The sequence below is a fragment of the Vulpes vulpes genome, chromosome 15 (assembly GCF_048418805.1).
Source record: "Vulpes vulpes isolate BD-2025 chromosome 15, VulVul3, whole genome shotgun sequence".
Lineage (NCBI taxonomy): Eukaryota > Metazoa > Chordata > Mammalia > Carnivora > Canidae > Vulpes > Vulpes vulpes.
The window spans coordinates 42795411-42818766 of record NC_132794.1 but is presented as its reverse complement, the minus strand read 5'-3'; the positions used below and the strand labels follow the sequence as shown (position 1 = coordinate 42818766).

The window sequence follows — 23356 nt, the reverse complement described above, 5'->3', positions numbered from 1 at the left end:
TCGTTTGTAATGAAAATCAAGAGCTAATAAAAGGCGTGCAGTGATTTTTTTTTAAGATTTACTTATTTATCTAAGGGGGTAGGTGGGGAAAGGAGGGACAGAGAGAGAGAGAGAGAAACCTAAGCAGACTCCTCACTGAGCGTGGGGAGGATTTCACGACCCTGAGATCAGACCTGAGCTGAAATTAAGAGTCAGGCACTTAACCTACTGCATCACCCAGACACTTCAGAAATGCAGTGATATCAGAGGAAGACATAGACATGGCCAACAAGCACATGAGAAAATGCTCTGCATCATTTGCCATCAGGAAAATACAAATCAAAACCACAATGAGATCCCACCTCACGCCAGTGAGAATGGGGGAAATTAACAAGGCAGGAAACAAGAAATGTTGGAGAGGATGTGGAGAAGGGGGAACCCTCCTGCACTGTTGGTGGGAATGTGAACTGGTGCAGCCACTCTGGAAAAATTTGTGGAGGTTCCTCAAAGAGTTAAAAATAGATCTGCCTTCTGACCCAGCAATTGGACTGCTGGGGATTTACCCTAAAGATACAGATGCAGTGAAACACCAGAATACCTGCACCCCAATGTTTATAGCAGCAATGTCCACAGTAGCCAAACTGTGGAAGGAGCCTCGGTGTCCATTGAAAGATGAATGGATAAAGAAGATGTGGTTTATGTATACAATGGAATATTACTCAGCCATTAGAAATGACAAATACCCACCATTTGCTTCGATGTGGATGGAATTGGAGGGTATTATGCTGAGTGAAATAAGTCAATCGGAGAAGGACAAACATTATATGTTCTCATTCATTTGGGGAATATAAAAAATAGTGAAAGGGAATAAAGGGGAAAGGAGAAAAAAATGAGTGGGAAATACCAGAAAGGGGGACAGAACACGAGAGACTCCTAACTCTGGGAAACAAACAAGGGGTGGTGGAAAGGGAGGTGGGCGGGGGGTGGAGGTGACTGTGACGGGCCCTGAGGGGGGCACTTGATGGGATGAGCACTGGGTGTTATGCTATACGTTGGCAAATTGAACTCCAATTTAAAAAAATAAATAAGATTTTAAAAAATGTGATATTTTAAAGGAAAAAAGCTTACTAAGGAATCTTTCCTTTGGACCTTAGAATTCAGTTCATGGCCAAAAATATTCATGTGATTAAAATATTTATATAACAAAGCCATTCAACTTTCAAGGACTTTGTATATTATTGCTCTCTTCATCTTTCTCACCCCCCAAAGGGTGTAGCACTGGTAAAACATTGTATCTCCAACTACCAAAAATAATCAATTCCATTATCTATTCAAAAACCATAAAGTCTAATGATAATATTGATTATTTAATGGAGACTTGGCAAAACATCACCTGAATTTACTTTTCATTTTTTGTTTATTTGGATAAATAACTATATTGTATAGAGACTTTATACAATTAGCAAAAAAGAAAATTTGGATTCTACAAGCGCAACTTGACTTAGAAATAAGTAATTTTGCTATTCAGAAGGATAAATGGAAATCTGATAAGGGTTGTATTTCTGTAATAGTTTTATATTCTTGATAAAAAACATATGGACTATCAAATCAAAAACTTACATATTAATTGACTTGAAAACTTCTTTTATTTTTTATTGCATTTATTTTGTCTCTAATTCTACAGTGAATTTAAGGCACTCAAAAACCCAGAATTTTTAGGGGCGCCTGTCTGGCTCAATAGGAAGGGCATGTGACTCAATCTCAGAGTCATAAGTTCGAGCCCCACAATGAACATAGAGTAAATAAATAAATAAATAAATAAATAAATAAATAAATGTAAATTTTTTTTTTTAAGATTTTATTCATTTATTCATGAGAGACACACAAAGTGAGAGAGAGAGAGGCAGAGACACAGGCAGAGTTGGAGAAGCAGGCTCCATGCAAGGAGCCCGGCACGGGACTCGATCCTGGACTCCAGGATCATGCCCTGGGCTGAAGGCAGGCCCCAAACCACTGGGCCACCCAGGGATCCCCAAAACTTTTTTAAATCCAAATTTTTTTAAATAAATGAAATAAAGGACAAAGCATAATTAAATGATGGGGAATATGATGCTCTCATATTTGGGAGGGTATCAGTATCTCTGGAGAAGGGAGAGTGGAGGTGGAAGTAGGAGAGGTCATATGTGTAGTTTGGAAAAGATTTCTTTACGTTCTGCTTGCTTACATTTGAGAACGACTGATCTACAGATGGAGATGGATTGCATATCCCTTAAACCATATGTTAGAAATACTATTTTCATCAAGTTTTAGGTCATATTCTCTGAGAATTATTTACAAATCTGTTTTTTAATAAGTTCAAGCCCACATGGTTTAATGGGTAGCCAAACTGTAGATGGAGCTGACATTTATTTATGAAAATTAAAAGCCAAATGTATTGTGCTCCTGATTAGGAGGCTGGCTTATATCTATATGGGAGAAGGCCCAGAGCATACCCATAGATAGAGGCAAGATTTTTCTTAAAACAGTCTCAGGTACACTTCAATACATAGTTAAAATGCTCAGATTTTTATAGCATAAAGCATATCTCCAATGATTTTACTCTTGAAAATTTTGAAGCAGTGTTATTGGGAGTCCTTTGGTTTGAAAACTCAGTTTTGAATTAGTCTGTTTTCTATTTATAGTTTGTATTGCATCAGTGTATACTCAAGATATAAAGTATTTAATAAATGTCACAAGCTCAAATGCAGTAGTGAGTTACAGAGGAAGTATATTTGAACCATGATATTTTGAATTCTTAAAGAATTTAAATAAGCAAAAAAGCTTGACTTAAGTCTAGAAATAGTCAAAAGATTATGGCTAAGCAACAGCCAAGAATTTTATAATAAAGATAGGAAGAAATAATATTTTTCAATTAAAAAAAATCTGGGATGCCTGGTGGCTCAGCAGTTGAGTGTCTGCCTTTGGCTCAGGGCATGATACCAGTTCAGGGTATCGATTCCCACATCAGGCTCCCTGCCTGGAGCCTGCTTCTCCCTCTGCCTATGTCTTTGCCTTTCTCTCTCTGTGTCTTTCATGAATAAATAAGTAAAATCTTTAAAAAGGGGGGGGGCAAGGATAGAAGCAGGAAAGAAGTTAGGGGGATACCAACATGAAAGAAAGATAATGGTGGCACAGACATGGGTTTTAGCAGTGGTATGAGTGAGGAATGATTGTGTTCTGTGTTATGATATGATAAGCTGGGTGAGAAATGTGAGGGGAACAAAAAGGAGTAAAGAATGACTTCACTTTCTAAAGTCTTAATCTTCTCAAGAACTTTGAAAGGAAATATTTTTGTTCCTATTTATGAACTAGGAAACTAAAGACTTAGAGTTTAGTTGACCTGTCAAAGTCATGCAGCTAGTGAAAGCCAGAGGGGGCTTCAAATCCAAATCTTGATTACAAAACCTATATTCTTCCTACTGCACCGTAATGTAAAATATGTAATACAATGCCTAGAGCATATTTGGTGCTCAAGATATTATACTTTTTGTTTTTCTTATTATTTTTCACTTATAGTCAAATTCTTTTTAAACAGGTGAAAGTTAATAGAGAACAGTAGTTCATGTAACCATAGGTGGTATAAATTTAATCACTATATTATCATTTTATTAGGATAAATTGATTTGCCTGTTTTGCATATGCTTCACAATTTTAATACCCAAGGAAGTTCTAAGAACAAGAATAATCATCCATCGGCATTTGGAAGCTTTTTAGCATAGATTTCTAAACTTAGAGTCTTACTAAAATTAATATTTGTAATCTGCCTGGAGATTTCATTTTTATCTGTTTATGCATAGCCTCTGGAAATTAAATATGTTTATGTTGTATATATAAACTTCATTATGCAAACATGTTTTTTGAAGCATTTTAAATGCTAAAATCCTTGAGAGAAGCATGTTTAAAATCAAAGTAATTGCTGTGGATCCAAGTATAGAATATCAAGATATCATCTGATTTTTTTTTCTTTTTATTTTATAGGTGTAAAAGGCTTAATCTCCAGCCTTTAGCTTACCTTTGGCAAAGAAACCAGGAAGATTTGCTCCGAGAGATGATATCATCTAACATTCAAGCAATCATCATCAAAGTAGCAGCTTTGGGTACGTAGCCAGACTTTCAAGGGAGCTGTTACCACACAGATAATCTGTGTTCACTAATAAATAGTTACAACAGAAAAGGAGGAATAATTTAGAATGTAAAAATGTCGAGTCATTACTGAACAACTTAAGTAGGGGGAAGTTGAAGATGGGTTTTTGACCATTTACCAAAGGGATTACAAGTGCGCCTCATCATTTTTCTTTTTTAAATGTATAACTACCTCTAAAATTATTATTATATTATGGTCCTTTGATTTAAGTTCTTTTTATGAATTTGGAACCTAGGTTCATAGGAAACAGGAAAAATAGGTTGATTTCTTTCTTTCTTCCTTTCTTTCTTTCTTTCTTTCTTTCTTTCTTTCTTTCTTTCTTTCTTTCTTCTTTCTTTTTCTTTTTTTGAAGCTTCTTAAAATCTGTATTTGGCATAACGTGATATTTTTCATATATTTTTCAAACATATTTTGAATATGCTAAAATAGAATTATAGGCTTTGTGGTGTCAGAAATAAGCAAAGTGGTAGGTTTTTGCTGAGGATGGTAAGAAAATTATATTTGAGAGAATGCCATTTGATCAGTTAGCATAGACATAACAGGCAGGTGGTAATGTGATTCCAATATGGATATTACATACGAACACATTTAATTTGTTATTTTGAATTTTTATAATTATATTCACTTTCAAGAAACTATAGGGTTTAAGCTCAATGCATTTATTTCACGAGCCTATTACAGTAAATGCCCTGGAGCCTCAGGTTTCTCAAAGCCTAAATCATGTACTTCATTTGCAAGTTTACATTGCTGATCTCTGAAATAACAAGGTCTCAAGCTGTGGAAGATTTTAAAGACAAATTTACATTTTAAGCAATATTAAAAGAAAGATCCCATAATATTTCTCCCTGGTAAACACCAAGCTACTCTCTCCTTGTTGAAGGTGAAATGTTGTCTTTATTGGAAAGTGTTCTATAAAGAACTTGAAGTTGATCTCCTCAGCTGTTAACAAGAGAAAGATCAAGGTGTGGTATTCTCATTTTTGAGAAAAGGTTGCTCAGCAACGCTTATGATTGAAGTTCTCACTATAGATATATTTGTCCTATGAGTTTCTATATAAATCTACACAGAGTATGCTCTCTTGTTTTATCTGTTGCTCTCTCTTTTGGATTTTCTGAGATTGCCCAGTTCTATAATGATTTTATGTGACACCTCACTGGACAGTACACATTCTGTCACTTTTACTGCTGGAGAACAGAATGGATTAGAATCCAAAGAGAACCTACCTCATTAGAAAGACAGAGCCATGAGATATAACCTTGCCAACACCTGTATTACAGTGTAACTGATTGTGCATGTCTTTTCATTTGTCTCTGTGGAAGTGTATGTGACTCTGTGGAGGGATTAGAGATGTTGTTTACCTGTATTATACTTTTGGATAAAGTGTAAAACTGAGCTAATTTGTCTAGAGCATTTCAAAGAAAAGTATAGATGTGATTTTAATATTTATAGGACATAGTTTCTGTTGATTACATAAAGGTGTGCAAAGATAAAACTTATTCTTGAGAACAGTGTTAAAGAATAGTTTCTGGAGTGGAACATTATTTCTAAGGACACAAAAACATGTAAATGATGTGAAATAGGTTTCCAAGCTCTCTTCCCCACCCATTTAAAATTTTCAGAATGGGTTTTAATCCAAAAGTGGGACAGCAGTATCTTTCCATAGGGAGAGGAGTTCAGCATTCAGCAAAGTTTTGTGGCCCATTAGATTATAGAGTAGTCTTAGAAAAGGGCCAACTCTACATGAACAAATAAAAATGTGTATCACAATTGTGTCATGTAACCTGGTCCCTTGTAGGCATCAGTGAACTCGTGAAATCTGCACATTAACAACTTAGTGTTTTAAGAACTTCCTGGTTTTTAGACTTATTTTAAAGAATGATGTACACATTTTATTTAAGAACAATCCTGCCTCTTTTTTTTTTTGTTTATTCATTCACGAGACACACAAAGAGCGAGAGAGAGGCAAAGACACAGGCAGAGGGAGAAGCAGGCTCCATGCAGGGAGCCCAATGTGGGACTCGATCCCAGGACTCCAGGATCACACCCTGGGCCAAAGGCAGGTGCTAAACTGCTGAGTCACCCAGGGATCCTCAAGAATAATCCTGTCTTTTAGAAATATTTATTTTTAATTTTATGAGTATTACACAAATATATTCTTGCCACATAATGTTAATTTTTTGAAAAATTTATTTATTCATGAAAGACACAGAGAGAGAGAAAGAGGCAGAGACACAGGCAGAGGGAAAAGCAGGCTCCATGCAGGGAGCCTGATGTGGGACTCGATCCCAGGACTCCAGGATCACGCCCTGGGCCGAAGGCAGACACTACATCACTGAGCCACCCAGGGAGCCCCACATAATGTTAAATTTTTATAAAGTTTCCATGTGTTTCTTGTGCTCTCCTCTCCCTCCAGTCATTCCCTTTCCCAGAGATGTGTACCAGAGTAATAATTGATCATTTTTCTAGATCACTTTCTTTTTTGGTATCTGTATTGTGTGTGAGTAGAAATACTATAATTGCTTTATGGGTTTTTAAACATTATGTGAGTAGTTATTCTGTGTATTGGTTGACAACCTGACTTTGTTACTCAACAGTATGTCTTAGGGATTTTTTCTATGTCAGTAAATGGAGATTTACCTCAAGTAGAGTCCTCAAACAGCTAACGCCTTAGTAGTCATGAGTCTTAGACTAAAGGCCATGAACCTGATCTAACAAATAACTCATGCTAGAACAAAATCCTAAACTATTTTTTCTATTTAAAAAAAATATATGTTTAAGTTAACATATAGTGTTTTATTAGTTTCAGGTGTACAGTTCCAACAACTAGTCTCTGCGTATTTAGTGCTTATCAAAATAAAGTGTACTCTTAATCCTCTTCATCTATTTATCCCACCCTCTATCCCCACCCATCTCCCCTCTGATAACCATCAATTTGTCCTCTCTAGTTAGGAGTTTTTTCTTTTAATCTCTTTTTTTTTTTTCCTTTGTTCATTTGTTTTGTCTCTTAAATTCCACATGAATGGCACTGTAACAGAAGGGGGAAAGTATAGTATGTAAGATTCTTGAATTAACATGATGTCCTATAATACTATTTGAAGTAGACTGTGATAACTTAAATATACAAAATGTCAACCCTAAAGTAACTGTTAAAAAATAAAACCATGTAGGTAACAGGGCAGTAGTGGAGCATGAATTGAATACTGTAAGATTATCCAAAAGAAGACAATGAAGGGTTAAAAAAAAAAAGAACATAGAACAGGTGAGACAAATAGAAAGGAAAAGTAAGATGGTAGATTTAGACCTAATCATTCTAATAATTACATTAAATGTAAATGATCTCAACACCTCCAAACAAAAGGGAGGGATTTTCAGATTTGAATAAAAAACTAAAAACTAAGGCCCAGCAACTATATGTTGTCTATAAGAAATGTACTTTAATTATAGAAACATAGGTTATACCTAAAAGGATGGAGATATGGAAACATGAATTAAAAGAAAGCTGAACTGTTTATATTAACATCAGATAAAGTAGTCCTAGAACATGGATATTATTAGGGATAAAAAGGGGCATTTCATCATGATAAAGAGGTCACTTTATGCTCATGAGAGCATAACAATTTAAAGATTTATATACCAATAACAGAGTGTTAAGATGTACAACATGAAACTGATAAAGAAGAAATGGAGAAATCCACAGTTGTACATGGGGCTTTCAACATCTCTTTTCAGTAATAGTTAAACCAAGTAGACAGAAAATCATTAGGGATATAGGAAGTTTGAATAACAGTACCGACCAATTTGACCTACTTGGCACTTATAAAACACTCCACCCATTAACAGCAAGCTACATATTCATTCCAAGTACACATGGACCATTCAACAAGATAGACCCTGTTGTGGATCATAGGACGAGTCTCAGTATGTGTAATTATACTGAAATCGGGCAAAGTACTCTCTTTGACAACTGAGGAATTAAATTAGAGAAATATATTTTACTGCTACAAATACAAAGAAATGGACAGAAAATTTCATGGACATCCTGTATTTATTAACACTTTCAGAGCAGTTGGTGTCACTGAAAATTGGAATGGGCAGTTGATGTATTGGTTAATTAAAATGGCTGGTTAAAAAAAATAAAAAAGGTTTAAGGGTTAGCTTAACCAATTAAATGATTTTGTACTAATATTGACTATAAAAGGAAGTAATGTCAAGACTCTACTGGGAAGATTTCTGGGATTAGGAGGTAAGAATGAGGTCATGGGGCACAGTGCAAATACACAACTGTATGCTTTTCCTATTTCATGAAGTTTCTTTTGTCTTGCTTGATCTGGTGGTCCCAGGGCTGACTTTAAAGTTGTATGTACCAAAGGAAAGTATTATAAGTGCACTAAACACAGTATTAATACCACTAAGTTTGACAGTGCATATGTTCTTAAACACTCTTAGGGTTATGCCATAGCATCATCTGTGTAGGCAAATTGAGGGCTGTCTGTAAACATAGGGCCATGTGTCCTGTGATTCTTTATCTGTCAGACTCTATAATATCAGCCTGAGACTGAGTCCAAGGAGACGTATTAACAAGGCTGCTGCTTATACTGGCCTTGTATCTACTGAGGCAAAAAGACCAATCTCTTCATAGGAGATATTAAGGTGCCTTATGAAGAGGTAGTAAGGCACCTATAAATGGCTTACAATTCCATGGAGGGGTGCAATCATGTGACCTCTGTGCCAGACTTCCTTGCTAGAAAATTTTAGGTATCCCTCTCCAATCTGATGCTGACTACTTAGCTGACGTTAAGAGAAACTTGGGACCTGTTTTTGCAGATTCTCTGATCTGAAGTTGCTGATGTTATAGGAGCTTTACTGGAAGATTCCACCTGATAATTTGGAGCAACTAAATGACAGAGTGCCACTTGATGATTCAATGTAGGGTAGTTTATTACAGTCACCACTCAGTTATTCATTTAAAGGCAGTAGTTAACCATTCTGATCATGTTTCTGCTGACTCGATAATTACTAATGAATCATATATGTGTAAGATTCTGAACAGTAGAGCTTTTGCGCTCTTTGTGGGCACAATTCAAAACAGTATGTTGCTAAGACATTTACCTAGGTATAATGGAAAGCAGATTTCTACTGCCTGCCATAGCTTGGTCTAGTCCTTCGAATACAGAATATGTCAATGAAAATAGAATTTATTTAAGGAAACACTACCCTTGAAGAAGATCAATTTGGAGGAGATATAATGAATCAGTATTACTGATAACTCCTTTGTGCAGTTATGCAAAATACATTTATGGAAAACATAGGACACCCAGGCAGAGCTGTATTTGGTATAGTATACCACTTGACAACCTCATTGGACTTCGTTATTTTTGTGTGCAAACCATTTTCCTAAATTGCACAAATATTACTAATCTACTATGGTGATAATCCATCTTGTAGGTTGGTTGCTCTTGCCTCCTCTGTGCCCCATATTCTGTAGGGATTTGGGATACTGATCTTGAGGTACTACATCAGACCAAAATAATGTTCCTGAAAGCTCATCATGATGAAGAGGACTTACTAATCCAAATAGAGACACTAGAGGGAGCTCTCTTGCAGGAGACTAGCTACATCTAGAAATGGCCCTGGAGGGACAACTAAGCTTTAAATGACTGGACTAAGTATTTTACTTTAATGGAACATCATTATCAGTCAACAGTACAGGAAAAGGGCTTGTATCTTTACCCAGGAAAGACTGATTAATATTCTAATTATTATGGAAGTTGATGTTTTTAAAAGCAGTAACTGGGAGTATGAGATGCCAAGCTAAGGATGCTAACTATGGAAATATTATGGTTAGTCTAGATTATGGTGGGAATTACTGGACAGTGTGGCCTTTATGCTGGTTTTGTAATGGCCCAGGTACCGCAGATATAAAGGGGATTTGTCTTTCACATGGTACATTGGTTGGGATTGGACAGATAAAGGAACAACACTATATTGTCCTGAAGAGAACATCTTGCATGATAACATCTGAAATCCAATGACTGTTAAGCCTGTACTGTGATGTTTGGGCTATAGTTATATTCTCAAACCAGATGTGGAATCCAGAATTTATTGAACAGTCATCTCTGGTCACCACTGCAGTCACTGTGAATACGAATGTGCACGAGAGAGTAGTTTTTGTTGGGCAAGAAATGGAGAATGTTAATATGATTCTAATTGACCTCACATGCTAATCTGGACCAGAGTATAGCCACTGTAACAGGGAAGGACCTGGAAAGCTGTTCTCATGGTCCTGGATCTCCCCCTTATTTGCTGTGCTTTTTCATTACTTCTGTTCTTTAAATATGTCTGCACAGTTAGGGTTTTCTGAGCAAATTTTACAGAAACTTGGGATGTAGGCTAAAAGATAAGCATTAAAATTTAATGTATGACTGAACAGTGAGAACTCCAGAGGGATTTATTCTCGGGAGGTATATGTTTGCATTTCAAGGATGAAGGAATGAGGCCAGGATCTTGGAGACCTCTGGGTTATAAAACTGAAGACACTAGTTTATTCCCCCTAGAAAGATTTTTTTTAACATTGTAAAGTGTGAGGACACAAGTCTTTTCCTTTACATTTTCAAGGAAACTCAGGAGAGAGGGAACAGCTGTCTCTTTTTTCCACAGTAAACATGCAGATTTATTTTTTCGGGATTCTTTACCTTCTGTAGAAGCAATTACTTGAAAGTAATTCTCATCATCTTGTTCCTGAGATAAGAGCTGGGGCAGAGAAGAGCCAGAGTGGTATTATCTACTTACTGTATGTCAGTACTAGTAATCATCCGTTCTGCTCCAGGAAACTCATGTTAGCATTCAGCATATTAATAAATATAGATATTAAAATTTTAAATATGAAACAACCTCATAATAACAATGCTGCAACTACTACCACCAATATAATTGTTGAGAATAGCTAAAAAGAATTTTTTATATATGTTTTTCTGAATTTTCCCTACCACTTTTTTGAGCTCTGTATCTATTTGGTCTGAGCATAAAGCTATTATATACTGTATAATATTTTTGAACAGTTTTTGGAGATATAATTAGCATATGTAATCCACACATTTAAAGTGTACAATTCAGTACTTTCTAGTGTAGTCACATGGTTGTGAAATTATCTCTGTAATCAGATTTTACAACATTTTTGTACCACCCAAGAGAAACTTGTATGCATTAGCAATCATTCTCCATTTTTCCCTAACCTTCCCCTCACATCTAGTCCTAGGCCCTACAAAGCTACTTCATATCTTTGTATCTATAGATTTGCCTATTCTATATATTCACACATTTGCCTATTTAATACGAATGGGCTCCTACAACATATGGTCTTTTCAGACTTGATTCTTTCACTTGGAATAATGTTTTCAAGGTTCATTTATATTATATCATGAATCAGTATTTCTTTTTATTGCCATATAATGTTTTGTGATGAATTGTCTTTTATATATATATTACTTTATTCAGTTTGCTATTACTTTGTTAAGGAATTTTGCATATATGCTCCTAAGAGGGGTTGATCTATAATTTTTTTCCTAGTAATGACAGGCGTGGGTAATAAGGTTACCCTTGCCTCATAAACCTTTGTGGTTGTTTCTTCTTTTTCTGTTATCTGAAAGTTTTTCCATAAGATTGGTATTAATGTTATCTTCAGTGTTTTGAAGTACTTATTGCTTAAGCCATCTGGACATTGAGCTATCTTTTGAGGAAAGTTTTCAAGGAGAAATTCAATTTCTTTGTTAGATTGACTGCTTGGATTTTCTATTTCTTATTTCAATTTGATAAATTTTGTTTTTCCCAGAGTTCTTCTATTTGTTCTAAGTTGTGAAAATTCTAGGTATAAAGTAATTCCTAATGTCTTCTCATTGTCCTGTCATCTAGAGTATCAGAAGTGATGTCATCTTTTTCATTCCAGTTGCTAATTTCTTTTCCTTGCTTGTATCCGTCTTCTAGGGATTTATCAATGTTATTAGCCTTTTGATTTTGTTGTTTTTCTATATTACATATGGGTTTCCTATTTTATTAATTTCTTCTATCTTTATTATTCCTCCCCTTATACTCTTTTTGGGTTTAATTTGCTATTCATCATTTCTAACTTCTTTTTTTTAATTGAGATATAATTGACATTAACAACATTATATTAGCTTCAAGTGTATAACATGATTCAGTATTTGTATATGTTATGAAATGCTTTCTAATTACTTGATGCATACATATACACTAAATTTCACCCTTGTTTTCTAGTAGCTATGTTTGAGCTATAATTTTTCCTTTAATTGCAGCTATAGTTGTATTTTCATTACCAATTAGTTCAAAGTAAAAAAAAAAAAAAATTAGTTCAAAGTATTTTCTACTCTGTATTGAAATTTATTTTCTAACCCAGAGGTTATTTAGAAATGCATTGCTTAATTTCATGCACTGCTTAATTTCCAAATATGAAAGTTTTGTATTTATGTAATTAATATCTAGCTCAATCACATTTTGTTCATATAACACACTCAGGAGTATTTCAATTCTTGGAAATTTTAAGGGGATGTTTTATAATCTAGTTTATGGCATAATAAGTTATTTCTAAGTTTTTAAATTTTATCCGTTTTTTCATCAATTTTTCATGACTCACTGCTTTTTTCTTTATTTTCTAGTTTTTGTATATAGAATTGTAATATTTTCTTTTCTGGGAGGGATTACATTAATCTTTTCAATAGAATTCTTTAACTTATTCTTTAAATATTGATATAAAAACTGCAGCAACATCTTTTCAGTCCTTCCTAATCAATTTAAGTAATTTAAGGGCTTAGGCCCATAGAAAGGCCAGAAATATTTTCCTATTAGAGATGTTTAGATTCCAGGGATACAGAGGATTGGTCTTTTATTCAAACTGACCTGCCATATTTTTTCAGAAATATATTTGATGTGTTGGATCTCATATGCACTAGTTTATAAGCTGATAATAGAGATGAATATGAACATCTTCAGAACTACATGCTCTGGTACTCTTGCAGTTAATTTATATATTGTACAGAATAGCCTGATACAGTACATTTGGGAATGCCACAGCCAAATAAAGAACATCTCTACCTCCTTTTTCTCCCCGCTTCCGTAGATGCATATGTGAAGGACCTAAGTCAAGTTTCTAGAACAATGGTTTTTAACTTTTACTTCACATCAGAATCAACTATTGACCTTTTAGAAATCCTGTGCCCAAGCTGCAACCCAGACCAATTAAATTAGAATATCTGAGGATGGAACTGAGACACATGTAAATTTTTAGAGCTCCTCAGGGAATTCCAATAGTAAATAATACTAGTCTACTGCAAGGATCCTCCAACTACTACCTGCAGGCTAAATCTGGCCCCCCACCTGAATATGTTTTTTTTCCCCACCTGAATATGTAAATAAAGCTTTATTAGATGGTCTAATTTGGTGGTTCTGAGGTGAGGCATAGGTATTAGTATTTTTAAAAGTTTGCCGAGTGATTGAGTCTAAGGGGCAGCCAAGATTGAGGACTACTCTCTGCCTATAATAATAATCTGTTGTGCTACCTCTTAGACTTTTCAGTGTATGCCTAATATCAAAATGCTCATCCTCATTATATTCCATTGTTTCAGGTATTATTTCTCTAATTCTTGTAATAAAATTGTTCTAAGAAGATGTGCCGTGTTAATATGAACCGTTATAGCCTGTGGCACATTGCTGCCTATGCGCTATAGTTTAAGGAGTACCTTTTTATTTTATTATGGTTTAACTTGATCTTTAAGAAAGAATACTGGACTCAAAATCAAAATGTCATTTTGGTGCCTGATTTTATCATGTCTTAGCCTTGCAGTGTAGAGAATCTACTTAGATCCAGGACCTCCATTTTCACAGCTCCCATTTTCTTGTCACTAAAACAAATGTTTTAGCATCTGTCCTACTAAAATGGGACTCTCTATCTAAAAAGGTTTTTTGATCAGCTTAACATGTTACACACATTATTACTGCTAGATGTGTCTGGGGGTAATCATGAATGACTTTTGATATGCAATGACATACATGAACAAATAAACTTAATAGGTGAGCTTTTCTCATACATTTCATTTGCTGTTTCATTTTCCTATGTGGCAAAAAAGCGTGGGTGCTATATTAAGTGTACTGCAACATTCAGTCCAGTACACCTCTTTTTCTGTCTCCACCTCTAAAAAATCACTGGAAGTTTCCCATGCATGAGATGGAATACAGACGAGACAATTCAAGCCTCTTGATCATGGCTAGGAGATGTATTTTTCTGTTTTTGACAGGTCCAGAAAAGTCATTGTCTGAACTATGGTTGATTGAATCTTGGAGCTTTTTGGCTTCTTATGCTATATTTGTTAATCTCACATTTTTATTTGGTTTTTAAAAGATATTTAAAATCACATGAAGTTATATGTTTTAGGGAACTGAATCAGTATCACAGTTTCTAAATAACAATGTTTTTAAATGACCCTAAAATGTTTAATTTGAAAGAAACAGGAACTGAATTCATAGTTGACATTGATGATGATTTACACTAATTTTTCTAGGAGGAAATGTTTGTATTTAAGCAGTTAAAAACATAATTATAATGGTTATTGCACAAAACCCAGCTTTATAGGGTCTGAAAGAGCAAGTGCTACAAATAGTTTTAGATAGTTTTAGATAGTAATTAGATTGAAAATCACTGATTTCCTTTCATTTCATTTTTTGGCTACCAGATAAAGAAAGATCTTATAAGAGTAAATTTCTCACCTGCCTCAGGCAGGAGTAATTAGATGTAAGCAAATTTAATGGAGCCTGTGTGCTCTGGGGCCATTCAGCTGTGCTTCGATAATTGCTTTTTTTTTTTTTTTAAAGTATGAAGGTTGTTTAACATATCAAGTAGCAAAAAAGTTAAAGTACAGGTTATCTATTTATCTTTTAGGTAAATAACTGTAGTACTTTATAAACCAAACAGTAATGAATGTATTACCCAATAATAGACTCTAGTCAGGAGAAGCGAATGCAGCTGATGGTACGCAGTTATTCTGTCTGTGTCCCTAATTCATTAGCATTAGCATGACTTCAAACAACTTTCATCTTTGTTCCCCTTTTTCTATGTACTTTGCCTGGAAAAGTTCAAGGTCCACTTAAACAACATATTTGAACAAGTAGATATCGTTTCTATTTTAATCCAGTCTTTATGTATTAACAAGGTTAATTTTGTTTCAAGGCACAGATCCACATTAACAAATTAATCTGCCCCCCACACACTTTTTCCTCTCACAAACTAGTTTTAGCTCTTCTGTCCACAATCTCCTAGGATCGAGCTCCTGTTCAATCACTGTTTTGATTTTTACCACTCCTAACTCATAAGTACTACACACCAACTTACAGTTAAAATAAAACAGCATTAGCAAAGTATTAATCATATTTGGGATAGATTCTTTTCATTTTACAAATCTTTTCAATATTGAATTCTGTTGACATTTCAAATTTGATTTATTTTAGTTTTCAAAGACACCAGATTTTGTATATAAAATGTATGTTCATAAGTAATGTAAAATAAAAACAAATGATGTAATAGTTAATTCATGTTTAGTTAAATAAAACTAATATGAAGTTGTTAATAAGTCAGTATCACATATAGGAAGGCCTGTATCACTCTTTCTTTATCCTCCTTTTTTCTTCCCTTAAACAATTATTTGAATGAGCCCTTGGGTAGCATGCTCATAAAATATGTAGATAACACAGAGGTTCTCGGGATTGCTAATACTTTGCATGATACATTCAGAATACTAATTCATATTAATTGGATGGGAGTGGGGACTGAATCAGACCAGGTAAAGTGTAGTAAGAGTAAATTTAAAGAATTCTGAACGTTAATCCCTAAAACGAACTCTACAACACAGGATAGGTGAGATATTGCTTAACACTAGCACTTGAGAGAAAAATCTTTGAGGTTGTATGATATTACATATATGTCAGTGGCACATTGTGGCTGCCAAAGCAGCTAAAGAAATCTGAGGGGTTGCATTAACAGAGTTAATGTGCAATATTGTGTCTCATTGTAGCATCTTCATTTAAGAAGTTTATAGCTATAGTAATGTAAGAAAAAGGTGGGACAAATAATTGGATCTCATATCTATACAAAAAGTATTTATAAAAAACAAACAAACAAACATGAAAATAAAAATGACTATGGACTAGCAGAAGATCCCACCAGAAAGTGTTAACATGAAAAATATAAATTTTTTGCTAATGCTTTTTATATTTCCTACAGTGAACAGAAATTGCTTTCTTAAACAGAGGGAAAGATTGCATTAAAATGGGACACAGAAATAGCTATAGTTCAGTGAGTGGAGAATGACCAGAACAATGAAAGGACAAGCAGTGGTGCTATAGGAGGACTATTTAAAGGAACTACATATTTAGCCTGAAGTGAAGGCAGCAGATTATTGGGCCAAGGAGAATGGGGATTTTTGTATCAACTCAACAATATTTGAGAGGCTGCTGGTACTTTTTGTGGCCTAGGGGACAATTCTAAGAGCAAGTGGAAGTTACATGGTGAAACATGTCTTGGTTGGTATGAGAACTTTCTAACATTTAGAGAGCTCTCCAATAAAGGCATAAAAAGTAGCCCCAGGCCTTTGTGTGATTTCTTCAAGCCTCTGTTGCAGGACTCTTGCCTTTACCCATATAATATGTCTCCTCTGTGCTGTACAGTAACAAAGATGGTAATCAGAGGTTGTTGAATTGGACAATCAAAGGTTGCTTTTGCGGGTAAATGCTGTCCTTCCCTAGTGGCTTCTAGCTCTGCTGCTGAAGGATGAATCATGCTTTGCCACCATTGGATAATTTCAGAACAGTATGCCACTGGCTCTGAAGGCAATTCTGTAGAGAAATTTTTAGAAATAGTTTAATGACAAATACATATTACTATTGGAATAAGCATATACTGTGCAAAGACTATGACTTTGAAGGCGACAGCCCTCATGTGAATACATAAAAGTCCCATCTCATTACTACTTGTTAGTTTTTTTTTTAATCTGATGCTTATAGAGAGCACAGTGATGAGAAGCTTAAACCCAGTTAATGGTTTTCAGATTTCATTGGATACATATAAATTTTGTTACATGCTTATCTTGCCATTCTCTTTTGGTCTCTTGGTTTCTTCTTGATTTTTGAGCACTTCTGTTGTTCTCTGTCTTGTCTATAGTGAAGTTTTTTGTTTGTTTTGTTTGGGGTTTTTTTTGGAGTTTGAAGGTGATCTGTACTTTTGGAAGAGGTAACTTAGTGTTAGGGAAGAAAAGAGAAATTGTCCCTGAAACTTTGTTTTCAATACTTAGCAAATTTTACAATTAATGATAGAAGTTTCTCTTGTGGCCTCTCCTCCCAAACTGTGCTTATTTATTTTCCCCAATAGTCTCATGTGACCTTGTTAAAAGCTTCATGTAATTCCCAAATAAATTACATTTACTGGTTTACTTCTATCTAGTATTTTATTGACATTTCCAGATAAGTTTAATAGGATGGAGAAAAACAGTGTTCTCTTTATAGACTCAGTGGGTGATTTGACCTTAGCAGGTTAACCTTATCCTGATGTTGAAGGAAGCTATTCTTAATTAGACTCTATCAGTTTCTCCATTATCACCAGGAGAGTCACTGGTCTGTAATTCTATAAATCTTAATTTGATTGTTTTTTTCTTTCTTACAGAAAGGCGACCATATTAACAAAGTCGCAATATTTGAAAACAGTTTCTGGTTTTCCAGATACATTGCATATCCTTCTTTGTAGCTCAGCCATTTCACACTTTATTTACTTCAGAAACTCTCAGTTGAATACCATCTGGTCATGGTGATTTATTGCTGTGGGATTTCTCAAGTTGCTCTATTATTTCCTCCTAGGAGATTGCTCTCTGTTACTGCCCCACTGATTTTCTCAGAAAGTGCCCTTGGAATAGTCGTTTCCCTAGTATCCTGTACAGACAAGGTCAATGCCAAATAGAACTGAATTAAACTTCTCTGCTGCTTCTCATCCTCTTACTTGCTGTCTTTATTCCAAGTCCTCATTGTTGGGGAGAAAGTCAGCACTTGGTCCACCCACTTATGTTGTCTGTCTGGTCCTCATGTTACCTTTTGTCTCTTTATTTTTCAGATTCTCCCATTCTTTGACGATATATTTTTAGTACTTCAGGAAAAAATGTTAAGTGTTTAAAAATGTTCTAAATACTTTCAGTATTATTATTTCAGTATTTATTACTTTCAGTAATACTTTCAGTTTGTAAATGTCTGTATGGAGCTATTTCTAGTAGTTGTTTTTTTGTTTTTTGTTTTTTTTTTAACTATCCAGAGATTTCTCTTCTAACCTTTCAGATAATGGCATAGTAAATACATCTCTCAGACCCAGTGTCCTTATCTGTCTTCCAAGTAGCCTGGATAGTTTTTAAGCCCTTCGCTCGTCTCCTAAAGATCTATAACCTTTTTTCTTTTTTTCCCTCAGATTTGTAACATATACTTCTTAAAGTCTACCCCTCTGGCTTAACATTCAGAGATGCCCATACTAATTAGAACGTGAGCTTTAATTGTGCAACCTTCCCAATTCCTGAGTTCTACTCTTACACATACTCACCTATGGTAATTCCTGTGTGTCATATTAATCTATTTCCTCTTTAATAACTGCCCAAATAAGCCAAGATAAGGCATATTAATTATTGCTTCTACACATTGTGCTCTTCTGTCATTCATTTGGATAATAATGGACATAATTAAAACCATTCATTGCAATAGCCTTCCTAGGAAATAATGCTGAATGGTAAAGGTTAGAAGCAATTTGCATTATTCTTTCATTTTCTATGGTTAACATGTCATTTTTTTACCTGAACTTTGTTTAAATAATCATCTTGTTAAAAAAGGGTTACCTAATGTGCATTCAAGTATAGTTTGCCATTAGAAATATATTTCTATCTTTATACAAAATACTTTGACACAGAATTTTTAAACTTAAAACTTAAGTATTAAAACATTGAAAGTTGAGACTTTTAACATTTCCCAAATATATTGTAAATTATCTACTATTCTAAATTCAGAGGAAAATAAATAGAAGTTTAAATATCAAATTCTGAGTATATGTGATATAATATTTCCTTAAGTTTCAGATGTAAATACTGCCAGTCCTGCAGCCACCCATTTCTAAATAGAGTGCCTTTGCACAGTCTGTAAAGGGTAGTAACAGATTATAACAGCAGAGGAAATAAATGCTCATTTTTGTTCATTTTATTGCTAACTTTTTTTTCCGTCTAGGTAGGGCAGGCTGTTCTAAAAATAAGCTATGTTTATTACTATTTCGTGCTGGTATGCATATGTTCTTTGAATTTTTTAAAAAGATTTTATTTATTTATTTGAAAGAGCATGAGAGAGAGAGAGAGAGAGAGAGAGAGAGAGAGAGAGATCATGAGCAGGGAGGAGGGTTAGAGGAAAAAGCAGATTCCCTGCTGAGCAGGGAGCCCGATGTGGGACTTGATCCAGGACCCTGAGATCATGACCTAAACCAAAGGCAGATGCTTAACCAACTGAGCCAGCCAAGTGCTCTGAATTTTTTAATAAATTAAAATCCTGTGTATCCCAAAGCTACCTTATGTATTAATGTGTATAATATTTTGCCTTATAAGAAATATGTTCTATATTATATTTCTAAAACCTATCTTTTTACATTTATCTCTAGCTCCAATTCTCCCCATTCTATAAAAAATAAAAAATACACAGAATGCAATATTCACAAATAAATATCTTTTTTAATGTAGCCATTATAAAAGTTAGCACTCTAATAACATTTGTGTCTGTGTCAGGCAGCTTACACTAAGACAACTTCCATGATGATATGTAAGGTTAACTGAAAACTCCTCTGGGAAGTAAGTCCAAAAATCTTTTTCTATTTATTTATTCAGTAGTAAGACTATTTGATAACTATAGTATCCAACCAGATATTTGTGTTTAGTGCCTTAAAACCAATATTATTCTGTTTTTCCCATGGTTGGAAAGTGAGACTATTGTATCTTAGTTAAGGGGCCAATTGAAATTGCTTGGAGCAAGATTATATTATAAAGTTTGTAGGATGTGTCCTCTGATGAATTCTCTTTCACATGGATTCTATTTATTAGTTGATGTCTCAAATTTATATAAATGTATATAGGTCATAGGCAGTATAAACTTACTTTAAGAACCAGATGAGGAATGCCTGGGTGGCTCAGCGGTTTAGTGCCTAGCGTTGGCCAAAGGGCGTGATCCTGGGGTTCTGGGATCGAGTCCCACATCAGGTTTTCTGCGTGGAGCCTGCTTCTCCCTCTGCCTATGTCTCTGCCTTTCTCTCTCTCTCTCTCTCTGTGTCTCTCATGAATAAATAAATAAAATCTTTAAAAAAAAAGAACCAGATGAGAAATTGTATCTCAAAATGTAAAATCTGAAATATGGGCTATTACCAGAATTCTTCAGAGTCCCCTTAGGTTGTTTTTCTAACAAGTTATTCTTTCACTGGAAAAGCGTTAGGATAGTCTTCCTTTGAATTTGATTCCATCTTCACTCACGCAGAATTTAGTTCAAGTTCTGTGTGGTTTTAATCCTGATGTTTTCCTTCTTTATTCAGTGAATTTTTTTTTTTTTTTTGGAGTTTGGAATAGAGAAATATATTAGGAAATGTATTAATCAAGGTTCCTTAGAGAAACAGAACCAATAGGTTGTAAAAGGAGATATATTATAAAGAATTAACTTACATGATTATGGAAGCTGATAAGTCCCACAATTTGCTGCCTAAAAGTTGGAGACCCAGGAAAACCAATGGTATAATTTAGTCCAAATTGGACGACCTGAGAATAAGGGGAGCCAGTGATGTATATCCAAGTCCAAAGGCAGAAGAGTTGATTATGTCCCAGTTCAAACACTGAGGCAGGGAAAGGGGGCTAGATTCCTCTCTCTCTCTCTCTCTCTCTCTCTCTCTCTCTCTCTCTCTCTCTGCCTTGTACTACCCAGTCTCTTAATGGGTTGATTGATCCTCACCCACATTGAGGAGGGCAGTGGGTCATTGAGACCACAGGTTAAAATATCAGTCTTATCCTCCAGAAACAACATCCTCACAGATATACCCAGAAACAATATTTAATCTGAGGACCTCATGAACCAACCATTCAAGTTGATACATAAAATTAACCATCACAGGAAGAAAAAAGTAAAGAATCAGAAACCAGTGCTCATATAACCATCTTCCCCAGAATATGGTTGAAAGATTTTTAAATGAAAGTGACCAGATCAGATTTGCATTTTGGATAGTTCTCTGACCACAGTGTCAATAGTTTATATTCCTCAAAGCTCTTCCTGTATTTTCTCTTCTCACTTTTCATTTCTTCCTTGAGTAATTTCATCTCATAGCTTCTGTTTCTATATTAGTATTTCTAGCCTGATGTCTGTGCTGAATTTCAACCCCTTGTATTTAATTGCAAATTAGATATCTCTTCTTGAGTGATTCTCTGGAACCTCAAATATATGTCTAAATTGATTCTGCCTTTATTTTCCCTCCCAAACCTCCTCTTATTGTCCTATGCCTGAAGTAACTATTCCCACCATCTTTAAATTTGTCCACAGTTAGAAATCTGAGAACCATCATTGATTGCCTTTTCTCTTTCCCAGATCTCCCATACCTAGTTCATCAGCAAGTCCTGTATATCCTGCCTATTATATGTTGCTCTCAAATCTGTTCTTTTCCTTTTGTATGCAACAGGTTGCCTTGTCAGTTACATTCTGTCTCACTATTGCAGCAGCCCCTTTATTTGCCTTCTTGCCTTCAGTCTTGTTTCCTGCCAAGGAATCAGACTGAAGTTAGAATTATCTTTCTGAAAGTCAAACTGGAGCAAGTCATTACTCTGCTTAGCATTTCTTTATCTTCTCTGTGACCTGGTATTCAAGTGTAAATTCTTTAAGATGAAACACAAGGCCCAACGATCTGGCTTTTGTCTACTTTTTTAACCTCAACTTTTACTACTTCAAACACTCCCTTCTCATACTGAGCTGCTTTCAATTTCCAGTACTTTACCATATTCAGTAGTGCTATGAAAAGTTAGAAAGATATTTCTGAAATTAATATTTCAAATCCCCCTTTAAAAGATTCCTCTGTTTGAAACTTGTATTTTTTTTTACTTTTGATTCATTTTTTTACATGTTAAAGCTGTATAATATTTTTAAGAAAAAAGAAAAATTTGGGCTATCACCAGCAAGTATTGATTATCATTAACTGCATAATTATACTTAGTATGATTTATTGGTCACTCATTTTATGAATGTCGTGGATCTTAAAGGTGAATCCATAAAGTATCTGAGTCTCCTTTATGTTACCTACACTGAAGTAAAATACCAATTAATAGATTTCAGAAAGAAGTTAGGTTGAGATGAGTTCTAGTACAACCTCTAAGGGAAGTGGTCTAATTGTAGAAATGGAAGATTTGGAAAGTGAAATAAGATCCTTCCCCAAATACTGAAGTTTCAGAATATGTGAGTTTATCTTTACTTTGGAGACCGCATAATCAGTCTTTCTTATCTGTTCATTTTAACATAAGTTTAACCATTTTATTTCTAAAATGCTCATAGAATAATGGTGTGCTCAACTGGAGTCTACAAACAACAAAAGAAGTTGTATTTACCAACAAAACCGTTAAGAGTTTTTTAAATGGCATCTACTTATTCTGGTGGCTGGTCAATCTGGTAGCAATAAGAAGAGATTATTATTAGGTGGTGTGTGTGTGCGCACGCATGATTAGCATTTGAAGATACATGGGATGCTCCATTCTTGTCTGCACTGAATTTATCAAGAATTATAGGCAAACTAGAAATTGCCTCTCACAGTGATTATATCTCTTCTAATACCACCTACTGATTTTACAGTAAAAGTCTTGACTACAAAAGTTGAGATGAGAACACAATTCATTTTGCTTTATTCTCTTAAAAATAGCAGTATCAAACATTTTGTGATGTTTCTCTCATATCATATATTGGGCTGTCTTGAAGAAATAAACTTCCACTTGCTTTCATGACAGTAGATAATAAATTGACTGATATAATTCAGTTGAGAAGTTGAAAAATGCATTGAAAATAATGGGGCATAACATTGTAGGGTTAACATTTATCATAGATGATGCAATTAAATAAAAC

General features: G+C 34.7%; 1 protein-coding gene across 8 annotated transcripts in view; it reads left to right on the top strand.

Moving 5' to 3' along the window:
- Positions 1 to 23356, top strand: part of DPH6 (diphthamine biosynthesis 6) — a 151483-nt gene that overhangs the window by 96219 nt on the left and 31908 nt on the right. For all 8 annotated transcript variants that reach the window (XM_072738210.1, XM_025998422.2, XM_025998423.2 and 5 more), the window contains exon 5: positions 3997 to 4115. In XM_072738210.1, the coding sequence (XP_072594311.1) occupies positions 3997 to 4115 (119 nt within the window). The remainder of the gene's footprint in view (positions 1 to 3996; positions 4116 to 23356) is intronic.